The sequence below is a fragment of the Megascapheus bottae genome, chromosome 18 (genome assembly GCF_031878675.1).
Source record: "Megascapheus bottae isolate mThoBot1 chromosome 18, mThoBot2.hap1, whole genome shotgun sequence".
NCBI classification, from domain to species: Eukaryota; Metazoa; Chordata; class Mammalia; order Rodentia; family Geomyidae; genus Megascapheus; species Megascapheus bottae.
In genome coordinates, this window is record NC_143526.1 from 42,421,904 (window position 1) to 42,440,181 (window position 18,278).

Sequence of the window (18,278 nt, forward strand, 5' to 3'; positions counted from 1 at the left end):
AATAGGTGCTAGCCAATATCTATTTACATTAGCCGATAGATGTTACTCACTAGCACCATCACGGTTGTGTCTGTGCACGGCTCTACAGGTGCATGGCTCGGGAAAGTGAGGGCAGGAGACGTTTTCATTGCCTCACCTTGACCTGCTACACCCCCTGCACATCTTCTATACAGCCTGCCCTCCTCAGTGACTTCCCTTAGACGGTGCAGACTCTTGCCTGCGGGTGCGAAGAGCCAGATGTGCTTGCAAGTTGTTACACCCTCCAGATGTGCCCCTGCCTCTCAGATCTCCCCAGAAACCACCTCCTCAGGAGTCCTGTTCCTAGGTCACCAAGGAAGACTCCTCCAGGAAGGCTAGGCTGGGTTCTGCCTGGTGCATGGCAGCAGAACGGGAGGAGGCCAGCAGGACGGGAAGAATGGCTGCAGGGGCTGTGCTCCTGGGAAGGCAGCTGTGGAGGAACAGAAGTAACTGGCTGGCCTGGGTGGCAGTGGTGCTGGATGATAGGGTGGAACCCTGGGCCTGCTGAATCCATACCTTGCAGTGTGTGGAAGTTCAACTGACAGAGCTGGGTCCTCCTGTTAGAGCCTGGGAGGCCACAAGACAGGGCTCCGTGAAGCAAATGTGCAAAGGGTAGATGGGGAAGCCTCTAGAAACAGCTGGGAGCTAATGGTAGCAGTCAAGGTAAGAAGTTCCCAGTGTCAGCTCCAAAGGAAGAAATGGTGCTGGACACAGAGGAAAGCTGACTTGAATATTCAAGCAGCAAACATTGGCAAGTTATGTTTGTAACGTAAGAAAACGTGTCTTATCATATGAAACATGACAAAGAGGGAAAAGAATCCATCAGATAGTTTTAGGATTTTATTTTTCTTTTCACAGCATTCAAAGATAATACAGATGAAATCTGACAACACACTGAGATGGGAAATTCCAGAAATAATTTTACAGCAGAGAAAGAACCATTAATCTATTTTAGCAACATGCAAATGTTCATTGAAATATAATGTTATAAAGACGTACTTCAGAAATACTCTAAAAATATAACCTAACATGTAAAATCTTTGCCAAATATACAAAAATATTTAGTATGCACTTAGGAAAAAGTATTAGTAAAACACATACATGAATAAATCGTATGTAAACAATGTTTTAAGGCTTGGAAGTGTTGCATAAATCTGTGCATTTTGCATTTATGAAGAGCTGCTTTCTTAAAGTCATAGTGAACATCTCTAAGCAGTAACTGAACTTCAGAGCACTGTTCTGCACTATGATCCTAAGATGAGCTACCATATATCTTAATATAAAAACATGATTAAAATATGACTGAGCAAATCACCACTAAACTACACAGACACATATACACATGCCGAGAAAGGATTAATGAAAAATTTCAGAGTCCTTTGATCAAATGATGCTACTGTAAACCATTAACATATTCTTACTTCAGGAATCCTGAGTCCTTAAAAGTAGAAATATTCTCTAATTTCCCAATAACATTCTGTGTAGGAAACATTAATACACAATTTAATGAGTGGCGAATGAATCAACCATTAGCTTTGCTTACATATCTAAGCAAGTATTTCCAAAAATATTACATGAAATAGAGCTAAAATAAGTAGCTTTTCAGGATTAGCTCCAAGCCTAAGACTCTTTAGCTGCAGAAGGTCTTTTATTCTGAAGTGTAAACTTAACTCTTGAGGATTAAAAAGTGAACTTGGGCTGAGCACTACTGGCTCATGCCTGTCATTCTAGTTACTCAGGAGACTGAGCTCAGTGGATTGTGGTTCGAAGCCAGCCCAGGCAGGAAAGACCAGGAGACTCCTATCTCCAATTAACCAACAGAAAACTAGAAGTGGAACTGTGACTCAAAGTGGTAGAGCCCTAACCTTGAGCAGAAGAGCTGAGTTCAAGCCCCAAGGCTGACACCAATTTTAAAAAAAAAAAGTGAACTTTGGAGGCAGGTGCAGAAACATCAAATAACCTTTACAAGACTTGGTGGCAAGTACCTCACTTTGATTTCATGTCATGCAGAAGACAAGGGTCAATGAGCAACTCCATGAGAGGGAGAGGGGATGAGAGAGAGGGAGGGAGGGTGGCACTGGACGGGGCGGGTGTACAGGACAGGTTGGTGAGGACAATGCTGGCTCCCCACCCATTCTGCTTCTCCGTGTGGGATATGGTCCATAAGCATGGCCACGTGACACTGAAGCTTTTACTGCAGCTATGCAGGAGAGAGGATAGGAATCCCTTGGGTCACTCCTAGGCCGTTGTGTGCTCTGGGTTCAAGATTTGTTTCCAATTGATGCAGAAGCCCCAAGCACCATTCTTGCAGGGAGGTAAACATTGCTTTTCTTGATCTTGATGGAAAAAAAATCTCTGAAAGATAAAGTTATACCCCAATTATACATCATGTAAAACCATTAAAAAAGAATGTATTAGCAAATAAAAGATTAAATATTAACACGAACACACCAGCTATCCATGGGGGGGGTACTGAGTCTCACAGTGAAGCTAGAGTTTTTAATGAACTTTGCTGGTGAGTTCTGCTCAGAACTGGACACATTTCTTAGTGAAATGCAGAGGGAGGGGAAGGGAGATAGGGAGCAGTGTATTCACGGGGCCTCATTCAGGAAGCTCACCTCTCCCTGAACCATCCTGCAGGCACCTTTCACTTGCAGTGGCAAGGACTGCAGGTCCAAGGCAGGGCAGGGCCTGGGGAGGCAGCTCAGGTGGTGGTGGTCGGGGGTGGGGGAGAGATGGTGGCTGTATCTGTGACTTCTACAGAGGTACATCTGGCTCAGTGCCATCACCTCAGAGTGTTGTGTTGAAGGTTTTCTGAGCTGACTTTGAGTCACTTTCCATCATGGAGGATTTGCTGTAGTGTATGTCAGGAGAAAGTCCGGGGCTGACAGGCGGATGGCTCCACTAAGGGAGTGCGTGCTCAGGTCAGGGCTCCTGTCACTGCCAGACCACGACTCAGTGGTAATTGCTTAGCTAGGAGCTGGGGCTGTTTACAGACATGGAAAAGTTGGGGAGGGCCGGGAGGATTCCTCTGCTGTTAGAAGTTTTTCTGAATGTCACACAGTGTTGTGATAGTGTTAGGTTGTATCTTAATAGAGAGTGACATTTGCATTTAAATGCTGTGAAGCAAGATCCAAGGGTTAAAATACAGCCCATTTTATTCAAAAATTTAAAAAAAGAGCTTCCTGTAAAACTATGAGGACACAGCCTTGGTAGACAGAAAAGAATGGTCTGGCCAAACTTCAGTGCTTAGTCCTCAGAGTCCGTGGGAGTGTGGTCTCACACACAGAGGGGCTGTTACAGAGCTCATGCCTTCTGAGTAATAACTTGTGGGAGAAGGGAGAACCAGAGAGCAGAGGCTTGGGAGAGACTGAGCAAGTCATCGTTGGCCACAAGCCAAGGAACACAACAGTCCCTGAGAGCTGGGGTGACAGTTAAAAAGATGGTGGCCATGAGTCCTAAAACCATGGACCCAAATTCTGCTCACAAGCCGGAGTCTGCGGGAAGGAAGGAAGCACATTCTTCCCCTACAGCCATTAAGGAGGGAGTGCAGCCCTGCAAGCTCTTTGATTTTAGTTGTCAGAGCCACATTGGAACTTGCATTCCAGAGAACTGGGGAAATAATACAGTGTGTGCTGTTTAACCCACTGACTGTTAGTAACTCATCACTGCAGCAGTGCAAATGTGCGGCCAGATTGGCTGTGGCTGTGGTCCTTTCTCAAGGCAGCCAGAAGTGGATATGACAGAGACCCGATGCCCACAAAGTCTATGGTAGGTGTCAACTAGTCTTGCCCAGAAAGCCCATCTACCTCTGCTACACACACACACACACACACACACACACACACACACACACACACACACACATTTTGGTGCTCCACTCTGAGCTAAGGATTTGCTATCCATGTTCATTCTTGTGATAGATCCTATGTTGGCCTGTGTTTTGCAAAAGGAAGCAGAGAGGCAAAGTAGCTTCTGGAGGTCACACCAGACAGTGGGTGGTGGGAGAGAGGTAGACAGGAATTCAGGCCAGAATCCGGCTCACTTCCAAGCTCAAGTCACACCTGGCTTACTGGCGGCACCTTGCAGGGGGCAGCAGATACCCTGGATACTCACCCAAGCTCCCTATCGTGGGGTGAAGGCGATGGGGAGCTCACGGCTAGGCACCAGGATGCCCAAATGCAGAACCTCCACGGGCTCGAGGTCTGTGGCCACAATTTTGTATTTACGAACAATCTGGAACACAAGGACACAAAAGAGCCAAGCTAGTCCTCCCTCCTTCTGCCTGTGGAATGGCATAGAGGACAGACGACTGTGGAAACCCAGCCCCCATCTTACCCAGCACAGTGCCAAGTGTAGGTGGAGTTCAGCCAGCCGGCGGCCAATACACATTCTCTTCCCAATGCCGAATGGGAGATGTGCAAATGGATTGATCTTTCTCTTCTCTTGAAGCCAGCGTTCTGGTCTGAACTGATTCGCATCCTCAAAATTGTCCTCATCAGACCCTAGCACCTGGGTATTTAGCATCAACACCGTCTGAAACATAAATAGCTGTATTTTAAAATAATCAGAAGAGAACACTTGACTGTCAACATTTATAAAGACTCTCATTTAAAAAATGTAAGTACAATTCACAAATATGTAATAAGGATAGATGGTTGTGAGCACGTACTGAGTACTTTTGAGATATTCTGGGAAATCCTAGCTAGGCCAGAGGCTGAGATGGGAAGATCATGGTTCAATGCCAACTGGGGCAGAAAAATCTGTGAGACGTTTATCTCAGCAAAAATCCAGAAGTGTAAAAGCCAAGTAAGAATACCAGGCACTAATCAGGAATGAGATAGAAAAAAAACAAGCACACATGAACACATGGATACCACACACACTTCCAAGTAATTAAATATTTTTGCAGTTTATTTTCACGACAACCTCCTGTAAAGATGCTGTTTTTTTTTTCTTCCTTTCACAAATGAGGAAGTTGAACTTCAACAGGTAGTCACTGGAAACCACAAATTCAAGATGCCAGCAAATCCCGGGCTGTCTCCAGGGCCCTTGTTTCTAATTCTATATGGAGTAACGTGTCAAATACACGCTGTGCTCTATGGATTTTAGAACTGAGAAGTAGGGCTCTCCTCATCAGGAACTCTGATGAATATTTGGGAAACGTATCTTTCAGAGTACACAGGTTCTACTTACTCCTTTGGGTAAGGCATAGTCCCCCAGCACGGTGGTCTTGTCAAGAGTTCGAGTTGTAAATGGCACACTGGGGGTAATCCTGGAAAAAGGAAATCAGATGCAAAGATGGCCACGGAACACATTCTGTCTGCCCTTGCAGACAGGATTAAGTAGAGGAGTGCTGCCCATACTGAAACTCTTCACAAAGGAGCCCTGCCACTTTCTTTCTTTGTAACTCTCACATCTCTTATTCCTTTTTCTTATCTCATTGCATCTTATAGCAGTCACTGTGTTTCATTCCAGATAGCAATGTATATGTTGTTCATGCTTTCTTCTGGAAGCCTGAAGTTTGTTCTATACATTGATCTTTCCTTTGAGAGGTTAGGACAGTTTCTGTCTGATCCTAAGATATACCATGTTTGATTTTCCAGAAAGGATATATAAAGAAAGAGTTGTCAATGAGATATGACAAATAAACAGTGATTTTAGAAATGTTTTTTTAAAAGAAAATTTTCAATGAATGTTTTATACAGCAAACTCATAAAAGGTCAGTTTTTTACTATTTAACAGTATGTATTCTAAACTTTTACCTAAAATTCCCCGATGTGCTCTGCACTTTGTTAGAGCTCATGGCCATTGGTGAGGTGTTGTTTTGCCTTCAGAGAAGGGCACTGGCTTTCTAAGAGGTAGTGGAACTCGAACAAATGATTTAGGAAACGTGTTCTAGAAAGGTGTGCCCAAGTCTCTTTATCCCAGTCTGATACATGGAAGAGCTCCCTTGCTCTACGTATTTTAATTAATTAATTAATTAATTATTTTTTTTTTTATCAGTTGTGGGGCTTGAACTCTGGCCCTGGACACTGTCCCTGAGCTCTTCAGTTCAAGGCAACTGCCCTACATCTTGAGCCACAGCACCACTTCCAGTTTTCTGGTGGTTAATTGGAGATAAGAGTCTCATGGACTTTAGTGCCCGGGCTGGCTTTGAACTGCAATCCTCAGACCTCAGCCTCCTGAGTAGCTAAGATTATAGGCGTGAGCCACCGCACCCAGCTGCTCTATGTAATTTAGGGAAGTTTCCTAACACATTGCAGGGAACCTAGACCCACATGCTTACCTCATGGATTCCTTTAAGCAGGCCTTTAAGTAAGGCATTTTTCTCAAATCTTCTGCTCGGGCCACCTGATTCTCAGGTAATATACTTTGAACTTCTTGAAGAAGTCTTTGTTGTGCTTGAGGGTTTCGAGAGAGATTGTAGAGAACCCACATTAAGCTGTTTGCTGTCTGAAAGCCAAAAGGACAAATTTAAGCTCTACAAAGAGACTATGCCTGGCACCTTGCTCTGCAGATATGTTAGATATTTTCTTTCTTCCTTCCTTCCTTCCTTCCTTCCTTCCTTCCTTCCTTCCTTCCTTCCTTCCTTCCGTCCTTCTATTTTTCTTTTTCTTTCTTTCTTCTTTTCACTTTGTCTAAAACAAATCTCACATGGTAAAATGTCTGATTAATTTCACAATATCTATCAATGCTGCTGAGCTTATTTCCCAAGGAATTCAAAATGGGATTCTTCAACTATGTTCTTTAAATAAAGAAAAGTGGCTGCATTTGGGACATTTAAAAATAGAGCATGGGGGCTGGGAGTGTGGCCTAGTGGTAGAGTGCTTGCCTAGCATGCATGAAGCCCTGGGTTCGATTCCTCGATACCACATACACAGAAAAAGCTGAAAGTGGTGCTGTGGCTCAAATGGTAGAGCGCTAGCCTGGAGAAAGCCCAAGGACAGTGTCCAGGCCCTGAGTTCAAGCCCCAGGACTGGAAAAAATAAGTATAACACAATGACTGCTTGAACACAAGCGAATGTCTGTCAATCTGGGGAGAGGAGAGTGGGACTACTGGATTGCAGCTGTGTCCACGTGGGTGCTGTGATAATGTCTCCTTGCCAGGAGGGTCTTTGTTTCTCAAGGGAACTGATTGGTCAATAAAAAAAAAAAAGCTTGCTCTGTTTTTTTCCTAGAATCTATGATCTCCAATTGCATTTTTTTTTTTACCAGTCCTGGGCTTGAGCTCAGGGCCTGAGCACTGTCCTTGGACTTTCTCAAGGCTAGAACTCTACCCTTGACCCTCAGCATTACTTCCGGCTTTTTTCTATGTATGTGGTACTGAGGAATCCAACCTGGGTCTTCGTACAAGCTAGGCAAGCACGCTACCACTAGGCCAAACTCCCAGCCTTCCAATTGCATTTTTTAATATAAAAAAATTGGCTGTGGTACATGCATCTTGTCTCAGCTACTCCAGAGGCACAGATAGGAAAACAGTTGGAGGCTCACCCTGGGCCAAAATTCAAGACCTTATCTAAAAACCAACTCAAAGCTAGACTGGAGTGTGCTGAAAGCCTGAGTTTAATCCCTAGTATAAAAAAATCCTACTAAAATGGTATTGGCTGACAATAAAGGGACAAAGAGTTTTTAAGTGAGGCTTTAAGATAATATTTTGCAAGATAAGAAACTGCATTTCTAAGACATAGGGACTCTTCTCTTCTGTGATGTCTCCCCATTTTCCTGGCATGTCTTTCTTTCCCTTTCAAATAAACTTGCTCTGTCTGTGTTTTGTTGTCATTGTTGTTATTTTGGGTGCTGGACCTGGGCTTGAATTCAGAGTGCTTTACCACTTTAAGCCACAGCACCATTTCTGGTTTTTTGATGGTTAATTGGAGAGAAGAGTCTCATGGACTTTAGTGCCTGGGCTGGCTTTGAACTGCGATCCTCAGACTTCAGCTTCCTGAGTAGCTAGGATTACAGGTGTGAGCCACTGACAGCTGCCTATTTTTATTAACTAAAAATTTAAAGATTTATTTTTGCCATGCCCTAAAAAAATCACTGCAAAAATGAAAATACATGATCAGGGCTTTATCCACATGCAAAGATCCCTCTGGGAGATGCCTGCAGCAGGGAGCTGGGGGCTTCCAGGCCCTGGTTTCTGACAGAAGCCCATCCCAGGGCCCTCAGCCTGTTCTCTAGAGGCAGCAGGAGGAAATCATGTGGTGGAGAAGCCATCGTGGCATTTAGCCATGCTGAATGTATCATCAGGACTCATGGACACTCACTTGCCTTCTGGATCTTTCTAAGTGAAGTCTTCCCCTGGGGGTGGTCCCTCTGCCCTTCCCCCACATAACCAAAGGCGTTGTTTCTAATTATGATGCCACTCACAGGTCAGAGCCAAGGGTGATTTATTATTTTTGGAAGAAGAGGCCTCCCAGAGGGCTTTTTCATGGGAACAAATAAGCAGGGCACGAAGTTATTATGTGAGCCCATGACAGCACCAAATTACAGGCAGTCAAAAATCGCTCTGATTTTCCAAAGGTGACTTTCAGAAAAACCAGGACCAAAAAGGAAATGGATCAAGTGTACAACCCTATCCGTAAGTGCCTCACCACAAGTCCCAACATGAACTCGAGCCCAGGTCACCTGTGAGACTGTCTGGGCCGGTGAAGAAGGCAGTAGAAGGCTTGACTGGGGAGGAAGTGGGCTGGACATGACCCAGGCCCAAGCTATCCTGGCCTGACCTCCGGGGGAGGCTTCTTTCCTTAACTGACCCTCCCCTTCTTTCCCCAGCAAAGTTCTTCCTCCACACCCCAGCTGGGGTGGTCAGGTGGCTCCCCTAGTTCCCCTCTCGGCTGTAGGAAAACCCAGAGATTCTTAAGAAGATGCAGAAGACCTGTGTGGCCTGGTCCACTGACTTCTCCAGTCTCAGCTCTGACACCGTAGGTGTCTCTCTTCCTGCCTGAAGACGTTGAGGTGCATGAAATGGCAGAGCTGCAGGAATCTTTAAATGCATCCTGCAGTGAAAGCTTAAGAAGCCAATTAAAGGCAGCTAAAGCCACTGGAATTTTGGCTTTGTACAGTCTCTTCTAAGAGTATTAACTACCTCAGACATGGAATTTTAGCAGTGAAAAGTAGCTGTTTTATCAAAATGCAAATCAAGCTGTCCAACCAGGCCCAGAGGCTGAGGGTTATAATGCTAAGCACTTGGGGAGGTGGACATGGGGGTGGGGGACTTATCTAGGCCCAGCCTAGGCAAAAATGAAGTCTGAGACATCCCCATCTCAAACACTGCCTGGGCTCAGTAGCAAGCACCTGCCATTCCACTGGGAATCACGCATGAGAGGATCATGGTCCATGCTGGCCTGGGCATAAAGGGAGACCCTGTTGTGAAGATAGTCTGCATATGCAGGACTGGACACGTGGCCCAGTCAAGTGCAAACCTACCATTGCAAGTGCTCAAAAAATCAAACCACCACCACTAAGAACCAAGCTATCCCCAAATAACTATATTTTTAATTTCAAGGAGGAATATTACTATTGGCCTGAAAGACTGTATCTCTAATTATTATTATTATTATTATTATCATCATCATCATCATCATCATCATCATTTGCTGACAATATTGCCAGCCACAGGTAGGCATGTGAAGATAACATGTACAATAACCTAAATTCATTTGGTTCTATAAACAATTCTAAAGGCCTTCCTAGAGCATGAGGGTTCCTGCTTCCCAAGTGCAGCTGCTGTTCTCAGCTTGAGACTGGTCAGGCTCAAGTCTGGAATTCGATTGGGAGCCATCTAAGCCTCCAGCTCTACATGTAGGCCCCGCCGCTCCTGCCACTGCTCACTGGCTGCTAGTAGAAAGAGGGAGCAGCAGGAGGACTGGGTAGACTCCTCCTTGAGGAAAGCTGTCTGTCTAGCAAACGGCCACACTTACCGTTTCCACTGCAGCCAGCTGGAGCTCAGTGACAGCTGCGTACAGTTCTTTCTTGGAAAGCCGATGATGGTGATAAATATCGCAGAGGAAATCCGTGCCAGGATGCTGAGAATATTTCTCTAACCGATTATCAATACACGCTTTGACTAACAAGAGGAACAGAGGAAGCCAGGTGATAATTTAAACAAAGAAAAGAACTTAGGGGCAAGACTCAAAGTCCTTGAAATATCTCAAGCTTTGTGTTAAACTGGCAAGGTCTGGTGATTCCCTCCCCTCCCCAAGGGAATCTTGGATGTCAAGACCCCTCCTCCCTACCAGGGATCTCCTTAAAATGGAGGCTGGGGCCTCTGGAAGTCTGCATTTTGAATCAGCTGCCAGGGAATGCCAGAGCTGCCCTTGGCACTCATATTTTGAGCAAGAACTCAGAACTTGGGAGACATCAGTTTGAGGGTTCATGCTCAGAATCAGAACGAGGACCAAGAACTGAACGCACATATATACTACACACACATGCACAAGCACGTTTGCGTCACAAGTGCAGTGCTGATGAGTGCTGGCAGTGAGGTAAAATCTTTCAGCATGTACAAAGTCTCTTTGAGGTGCAGCAGGTCTCCCTCACTTTGATCCAGCTCACAAATAACCACCAGACAGAATAATCACCACAGTGCTGATGATGACACAGGCATGTACAGTAAGGAACACCCGAGTCCCGAGGTCCTCTGCCTGGCTGCATGCCTGAGAAGTTATCAAGTGTCTCTACTTCACCACTTAGGATGGATCCAAGGACCTCGTAGGTTTGTGGGAAGGATGAAGTGAGTGCCCCAGATTCTTGTTGTGTGGCAGCAATCACTCTAACCACGGGGAAGCTGTGAGATGTTGTTCTCCATGTCAGCCTCAGAAACAGCATCCTCTGGGCTGGGAGTTTGGCCCAGTGGTAAGAGTGCTTGCCTAGTATGCACTAAGACCAGGGTTCAATTCCTTGGTACCACATACATAGAAAAAACTGTAGTGGTGCTGTGGATCAAGTGGTAGAGCTCTAGCCTTGAGAAAGCTCAAGGACAGTGCTCAGGCCCTGAGTTCAAGTCCCAGGACTAGCAAAAAGAAGAAGAGGAGGAGAAAGCCCTTGCTTAGGTATTAGAATCCTTTGTCCCTTTCAGAAACATGGCCAATGAGGATGAAACGATGGCCCCATCAGCCAAGCCATCACACACAGAAAAGTGGAATTCTTTGACTCCAAAACTCTTGCTTTTAATCACATTTAGGTCTCAGAGGAGATGACAGTGAGCTGCCTCCGCCTTTTCCACACTCCTGTGTTTATAAAGCCTGGGCCAGCAGGAGGGACGAGTCAAGGCTCTCAGGCCTAGAAGACCTCCCGCAGCTCAGAGAGGAGAGGCGTGGCTGGGACCTGGTGTCACCTTTACCTGATCTGAAGATGGCGTCCCAGGCCAGCGTGTGGTCCTGCCAGACTTTGGTGTTGAGGCTTTTGTGCAGCTCCACTGGGGTGACCATCATCCTTCCAAACGTGCTCATCATCTGTGGGAGACACAGACATGGTGTCCTTCCACTCCAAGTCTCCATCCCTGCACGTCGGCATGCGTGCTGGGCCAGGAGCCCTGGAAACCACACCACCTGTGCGCCTGGAAAGGCTGCAGGTCAGAGGACCCCCAGCCTGCCCACACCCCGACTCCAGCAGAATAGCAGAAGGCAGAGCAGAATGCTTTTCTACTGTGCATGCAATAAAAAGGGTTAGGTCTTATGGCCTTATTGTAAATAAAATAATGAAAAGGCAGCAGCAAGAGGAGGAGGAGGAGGAAGAAGAGAGGGGAGGAGGAGGAGAAGGAGGAGAAGGAAGAGGAGGAGGAGGAGGAAGTAAAAGGGGAAAGAGGAAGATGGAGAAAGGAGAGGAGGAGTAAGAAAGAAGAGGAGGAAGAAGAGAAGGGGGGAAGCTATAATGTTCATATTCACTTTGATTTTTATTTATTTCCTTACCTCAGTGATTCCCAAGCCAACTGCACAGAGCCATAGCTATCTATCCACTAAACCTTTCAAAAATTTACAATCTGCAAATTTTCAGATACTTCACTGATCATTGACTTGGAAGGCCTAATGTAGCTATGAACCAAAATCTGATGTGATTAAAAATAACTTTGCCTAAACAAAAGAATAATGGATAGAACATGGTTCTTTATGACATGTGTGTCTAGGCCCTTGCGAGCATGGGAATGCATCCAGAAACAGTAACACACCGTCCTGAGGGGCACTTACTGTCTTGATGGCCATGATAAAGTTCAAGGCCTCTTCCTCTGCATTCTTTTGAAGGAGCCCAAATCTCTTCTCGTATAAGATGAGGCAGATACCTGTTATTTAAGGAAAGCATCACTGTTAAACAATCACAACGTGCTGGAGTCTGCGAGTTGTTGTCTATTAAAGACTTGATTTTATGTCTTATAAATGTAGTCTTTCCTAAGTGGATGTGTGGGGAAACCCCACTCTAAGTGCAAGAATATCCAGGAAATGTGATCAGGCAGGGAGAACACCCTTTCCCCAGGGAGAGTGGCTGCCCAGTTGTCACAGGAAGTTCCAGGGCAGCCGTGTGTGGGGTGGGTCAGAGTTCTGCCCGACCTTCCGCTCAGTCCCTTATTGGCTTCTGTTCCTGAACAACCCACTGAAGCTGTCATGGGAGGAAGTGAAGATGCAGACTGCGTCCCCACCTACCTGCCCCATCCTTGACTAGCACTGGACAGATACTTATTCTCCCCCCACCCCCATTAAATCTTTCCATCTAGGCAGCACTTGGTAAAAATAAAATTCATACCTCTCTATGTTAAAACGTTTTACTGACGGAAAAGTTGAAATTATAGTATAGTAAGTGAGGTCTTCTGAATTCAGACCCAGTTATCACGAACATTTGGCCAGACTTCCTTTCTCCTCAGGTGCATAGTTGATTAGCACTTCACCCATAGGGCTGCGTGAGTCATTTGAGAATAATGTGCAGCTGAGAGTAGTGGCTCCCTCTTATATAAGCATCATGCCACAGACACCCTAACAACATACCTAATAGCATGCTAGTGACATCCTAAACAACATAGCATGTCTGTCATGTTCCTCATTGCACTAGAAGTCATCCTCTGTAACTATTTCCTTTTGTGATCACAGACCACCAAAAGTGCTGTTCGATCAGTGGATACTCAGCTCTTGACTTGCAAAACTGGACACTAAATGACTGAGAAGAAAAAAAGAGTCCATTTGCATCAGTGCTTATCTAGAGCTTATCAAACACTATCTGCATTTTCCCAACAAACTCAGTCCTGCTCAGCCTGTTGAGGTTGTTTGTACTGCGTGCGTGCGTGTGTGTGTGTGTGTGTGTGTGTGTGTGTGTGTGTGTGTGTGTCCTGGGTTTGAACTGAGGGCCTGTGGCTGTCACTGAGCTCCTTTGGCCCAAGGCTAGCACTCTACCACTTGAGCCACAGCCCACTTCCAGCTTTTGTTGTGGTTGAGTGGTTTATCAGGGATGAGAGTCTTACAGACTTTCCTTCCCCAGGCTGGCTTGAAACTGCGATCCTCAGATCTTAGCCTCCTTGAGTAGCTAGGATTACATGTGTGAGTCAAGGTGTCTGGTGGTTTGCATTTTTATCTCCTGATGCCTGACAGTGGCTGTCTGTGGCAGTGTGGGAGAGCTCTGAGTAGGCCATGGACATGGTGAACATCTCAGTTGCTTATTTTCAGGCTACTCTAATTACAGTCATGATTCTGACTTTTAATGTATGGAGACTTCTTCTTTATGCCTCCTATGCGGCTTAGATACAAGTGGGAAGATTTATTAGTTGAGATGGAGTCTTCCTAACTCGCAACCAAGCCTGGTGAAAAATCCTTCAAATCTGCTTCCTGAACAGCTGGTATTAGAGGTGTGGGCTACAGTAGCCAGCTCTTCTGTTCTTTCTCGACTCACTCAATCTTTTCCTTTACTTGTTGGCAAAGTCTATACCGAAATGTGTTAACTTATGCCTTGTCACCTTGAATGGAAGCCCAGGAGGAAGAGATGTTGCCTATGTGTTACTTGCTGTGCCCCTAGTATCTAACACAGGGCCTGGCACCTAGCAGTTAGTTGCTCGTGGAATGACTTCATAGACAACCCATAGTGCAGACAAAAATTTTAGTGCTTAAGTAAAAATCTTGTGCAGCCTCACGGGCAGGGAGACATTGTAACAGGACAGTTGTGAACAGATCAACATTTTAACCCTCCTCAAAATACTTGCACAATTAAATGAATCACACAGCTAATAAGTAGCTTCTGAAGATGACTATCCATCCTTGGCACTCCTTTTAAAAATTAAAAGGGGGGACCGGGGGTTTGGCCTAGTGGTTAAAGTGCTTGCCTAGCATGCATGAAGACCCGGGTTCGATTCCTCGGTACCACATACATAGGAAAAAAAAAAGCCGGAAGTGGTGCTGAGGCTCAAGTGGTAGAGCTCTAGCCTTGAGAAAGTCCAAGGACAGTGCTCAGTCCCTGAGCTCAAGCCCAGGACTGGCAAAAAAATAAAAAATAAAAAAAAATTAAAAGGGTCCACAGACAGAAAAAATAGAAAATGATTAAAAGTGGAAAATTAGGCCAGATAGATAGATGAGGAGACAGGGAAAAAAATATATATGTATATATATATATATACATATACATATATATATATGTCAGAAGTTAAAACTAGGAAGTAATGTGAAAAAGCAGGTAACCTCCTCTCTCTTCATGCCTCCTTTTTAATGTTAAGTTGCAATATTAGAAGATGCAGAAAGGGCTGTGTAAATCTGCCTTCTCCTTTGAAATGACAAAAATTAGTAAAGGAAGGTGTGGAAGTCCTAAAGTCACCTGTGTTTTGTGTGGGCCTCATCCATCTTCCTTTCCCCACAATATTGCCTAAGAATCAGGGGCAGCTGTTTCTGTGTATACTCCTAGCAATGAAAGAATAGAAGCTACCGACCGAAACCATCATTTTGAGTCTTTAAACACTCATTTCCTTTGTTGGGGACCAAGAAATGTTTCTTCCCCCCATTTCCTATTTCTCCCCTTTTTAAACCTGTTGTACTAAAGTAAAACCTTACCAAAACTTAAATGAACCAGACTGAAGATGACTTACTTTCAAAGGACCATTTGTTCAATTCGCTGTATAAGTCTTCAATGTGACCTCTGGCATCAGAGAGCTCATCTATTCTACCCATGAAATCAGCCAAGACCTGACCAACAAACAAACAAACAGACAGGGAAAGCACGCGTTAATGACAGGGAAGGAACACAAAAGTGTCCCAGCCAATGAACTAGCCGGAGTGTTTGCTGCATTGAGCATTCTTTGCCCCAGTGTTATTCCTTGTGGCTAGTTCTAACAACACAGCCTCCTTCTGCTCCCACCTTGTCCCTGACCACTCCGTCCTGAGTTATTTCCTGAGAGCTTCCTGCAGCCATCCCGAAGCCTAACTTTCAGCCTTTGTCTGGCAAGGTAAGAAAAGAAAGCTCTAAGTAGAATGTGGGTGTAAACCACAAGGAAGGAGCCAGTCAAGGGGGCCAGTTGGGGTGACAGCTGAAGGACACCGATGTGCCAGCTAGCCTGGGATTTGCATCTCAAATTTCACACCTTGGGTGGGGAGTGTCTTTCTGCTTTGGTTGATTGGTCGGTGGTGGCGAGGATGTGGTTAACCTTAATGCCAGAAGATCTAGTCATTTCCTATGCACTCACTAAATAGCTCTGTGACCTGGGGACAGTCACTTAGAATATTTAGATGTCCGTATCAAAACCCCAAAACAGTTCACTTTGCATTTGAGAGTAGACCCAAGCTAACCCACGTCCCCCCAGGATGATGTAACATTCCTTTCCTTTATTTTGTAACAGAGGAGAAAGCCAACCTAAGAGATGCCAAATTACTTGCTCATGGACTGATAAATTGTCATGCCAGGTTCTCTGAGGGATGTGTGACCATGAAGCCTGAAAACGACCATGTAAAGGTCTTTGCATCTGTAACAGGAGACAGACATTCCTACAAGCTTGTCGCCCTCGTGTGGCTTCTGTTGCTAAAGGATACTGCTTGTTAGGAAATTGTCTACACTCTTGTCGTTTCAGGAAAAATTGTCACTGGAGCCTCACCGACTGTTGATGTTTTGGATATATTCCATTGCCCTTTGCTCTATTTAGCTGGCTAGTCTCTTTGTCTGGACAGTTTTCTCAAATGTCATTACTGGAGAACTTTGCAAGCATTTAACCTTGATCAGCAAAACTATTCTCATTTTACAAACTAGGGAACTGAGGGACAGAATGGTGAAGCGACATAGTCAGCCCAAAGCCAGAGTGAAGCCCCAGCTGCGCTCATTGCAGGGTTATCCTAAAAGGCAGAGAAGAGGGAGGGCTCAGGAAAGGCCATGTGGTTTGGAATGGAGAAAGAGCAGATCCCCGGGTCACCCCAACTCTTTCACCTCCGCTTGTAGCTGTGATTTGGGGCTCCATTCACAACCCTCTGTCCTCCAAGAAATGACTTTGCAAACCTCATTAATTTTGTTGTCCAGCTTCACAATTTCCACTGGCTTCATTAGTTTCTTCTGGAAAGCACTGCGGACCCTCTGCCAGTCCTCCCCTTCCCTAAGAGAGAAGCAGGAGTGTTTACAAGGGAGGAAAAACAGGAGCGGCAGGAGGCACCTCCAGCTGCCGCCCCTCCAACGCGCCCCCCGTGATCACTCCAGAAGGGAGAGCTCACAGAAGAAGCTTTCCAGCTGGCCTGATGTTAGCATGAAAATGTGTGTCTTTTCTCTCCATTCATGATGAGCGCGGGAAAGTGAAGCTCCCATAATTGAGATCAGGTCTTTTGATTGGGCTGGGAGCCTCAATTCCAGTAACAAGAGCAGGCGTGTGGACAACTCCGCGTCCACCAGTGGGATGTGGAGAGGGCAAAACTTTCTTTCAACTTATGCATGTGCGTGTCACCGTTTGCACAACCTGCAGCTGCAGACCTTTCCAGCGCCTCCAAGCCACAAGGCAGGGAGAGTGGCAGGCGCTGTCTGCCTCACAAACGCGCACGTGGGAAGTCTGACACACAGCTGCCGGTGCCGCACAGCCCAACACACCAGCGATTACATCTGTAAAACACAGCTACTAGATACTACTATGGGGGTATGTGTGAGAAAGCGCTGGCTTGTTCAGTGCTAACAGTGAAGAAAGCGGAAGCGTCCTCCGGCACTGGAGCATGTAAGCCTCATTTAAAATGTGACCTTGGCCTCTGTCCCTCAAGCCACGCTGCCTGTGGAAATGGACACTGGCCGACACAGAGGGGCTTCCCGTCTATGGTTGCACCTGGTCTTAGGGAAAGACACAGACGTCGCCGTTTTCCCGAGAGTCTGGGAGACCACGAATCTGTGCAGCAGCTAGAGAGCAAGTCGGTGGGGCTGGGAAGAGAACTCCCTCCCTCCCTCTCTCCCGCCCTCCCTCCCTCCTCCCCCTCTCCCCGAGGCGCGAACTCACAGGATGAGCAGTCCGTAGCCTTCCCGGCGGTGGTCGCGGTAGGCTTTCCAGGGCTTGATCTCCAGGCGCCGCGGGTGCGCGCCCTCGGTGCGGTACAGCGCCTCCAGCAGCGCCGGGGAGCCCAGGTGCACGGAGTCGAAGGCGCCCAGCTTCATGCGGAAGATCTCGCCGTACTTGCGGTGGTACTCGGCCTGCGGCGGGCGGGCGGAGCGGAGCGCCGAGTCAGCGCATCCCGGGCGATGGCGGGGGCGGTGGCCCGGGGGTCTGCGCGCTCCTGGCGTCTCCAGGAAGGTTTCGGCCGAAGCCTCGGGGAGCACAGCGCAGGGAGGAGAAGGGAAGAGGGGGGCGCCACGAGATATTTACCAGAGTGTCATGCTGCTTCTTCAGGCCCCCTTTCCAAAGGATCTCCAGCAGGCTGCCCAGCAGGGGCCAGTTGGTGGGGCCGGGCAGGGCGCACGCGCTCTGCGCCTCAGCCGGTGTCATCAGCGGGCACAGGGGCACCTCGCGCCGCGGCGGGGACTCGCAGGGCTGGGAGGCCATGGGTCTGGGGGGCTGGTGGAGGCTGCGCAGCCGTCGCAGGAAGGCTGCCAGGGAGGGCGACTTGCCCATCGGGGAGCTCATGGCCGCGGTGGTCGCGGGGGAAAGCGCCGGGGTTGGAGGTGCTGGGGGGAATCGGGGGCTCGGAGTTCTAGAAAAGAGAGGCCAACGGGGCCCGGAGGTGTGATGGAGAGGGTGCAAGGATGCTGGACGACACGGCTTGGGGTGGCCTCCACCCGGAGACGCAGTGCCGTGCCCGGGATCGGGATGGCGGGTCGAGGAGAGAGGAAAAGACGATGGTGCT

General features: G+C 46.9%; 1 protein-coding gene across 1 annotated transcript; it reads right to left on the minus strand.

Annotated features, from left to right (window-relative positions):
- Nucleotides 1–1,920: 1,920 nt before the first annotated feature.
- Cyp24a1 (cytochrome P450 family 24 subfamily A member 1) lies at nucleotides 1,921–18,058 on the minus strand. The gene is made up of 12 exons (XM_090352879.1): nucleotides 17,801–18,058; nucleotides 17,438–17,628; nucleotides 16,468–16,561; nucleotides 15,074–15,170; nucleotides 12,210–12,301; nucleotides 11,366–11,477; nucleotides 9,945–10,090; nucleotides 6,308–6,474; nucleotides 5,215–5,293; nucleotides 4,357–4,554; nucleotides 4,135–4,254; nucleotides 1,921–2,373 (listed from the first exon to the last, which is right to left on the minus strand). Exons 1-11 carry the CDS (start codon nucleotides 18,056–18,058, stop codon nucleotides 4,144–4,146), a joined length of 1,545 nt encoding a protein of 514 aa, XP_090209005.1. The 3' UTR covers nucleotides 1,921–2,373; nucleotides 4,135–4,143.
- Nucleotides 18,059–18,278: the final 220 nt, after the last annotated feature.

What these genes read in the sequence shown, in the direction of transcription:
- Cyp24a1 (XM_090352879.1), bottom strand. Translation starts at nt 18,058, where the DNA reads ATGAGCTCCCCGATGGGCAAGTCGCCCTCCCTGGCAGCCTTCCTGCGA. An exon ending in TGCTTAAAGGAATCCATGAG is followed by an intron (nt 5,294 to 6,307) that starts GTAAGCATGTGG and finishes TCCTTTTTCCAG; the next exon opens with GATTACCCCCAGTGTGCCAT. An exon ending in TACACTTGGCACTGTGCTGG is followed by an intron (nt 4,255 to 4,356) that starts GTAAGATGGGGG and finishes CTTGTGTTCCAG; the next exon opens with ATTGTTCGTAAATACAAAAT.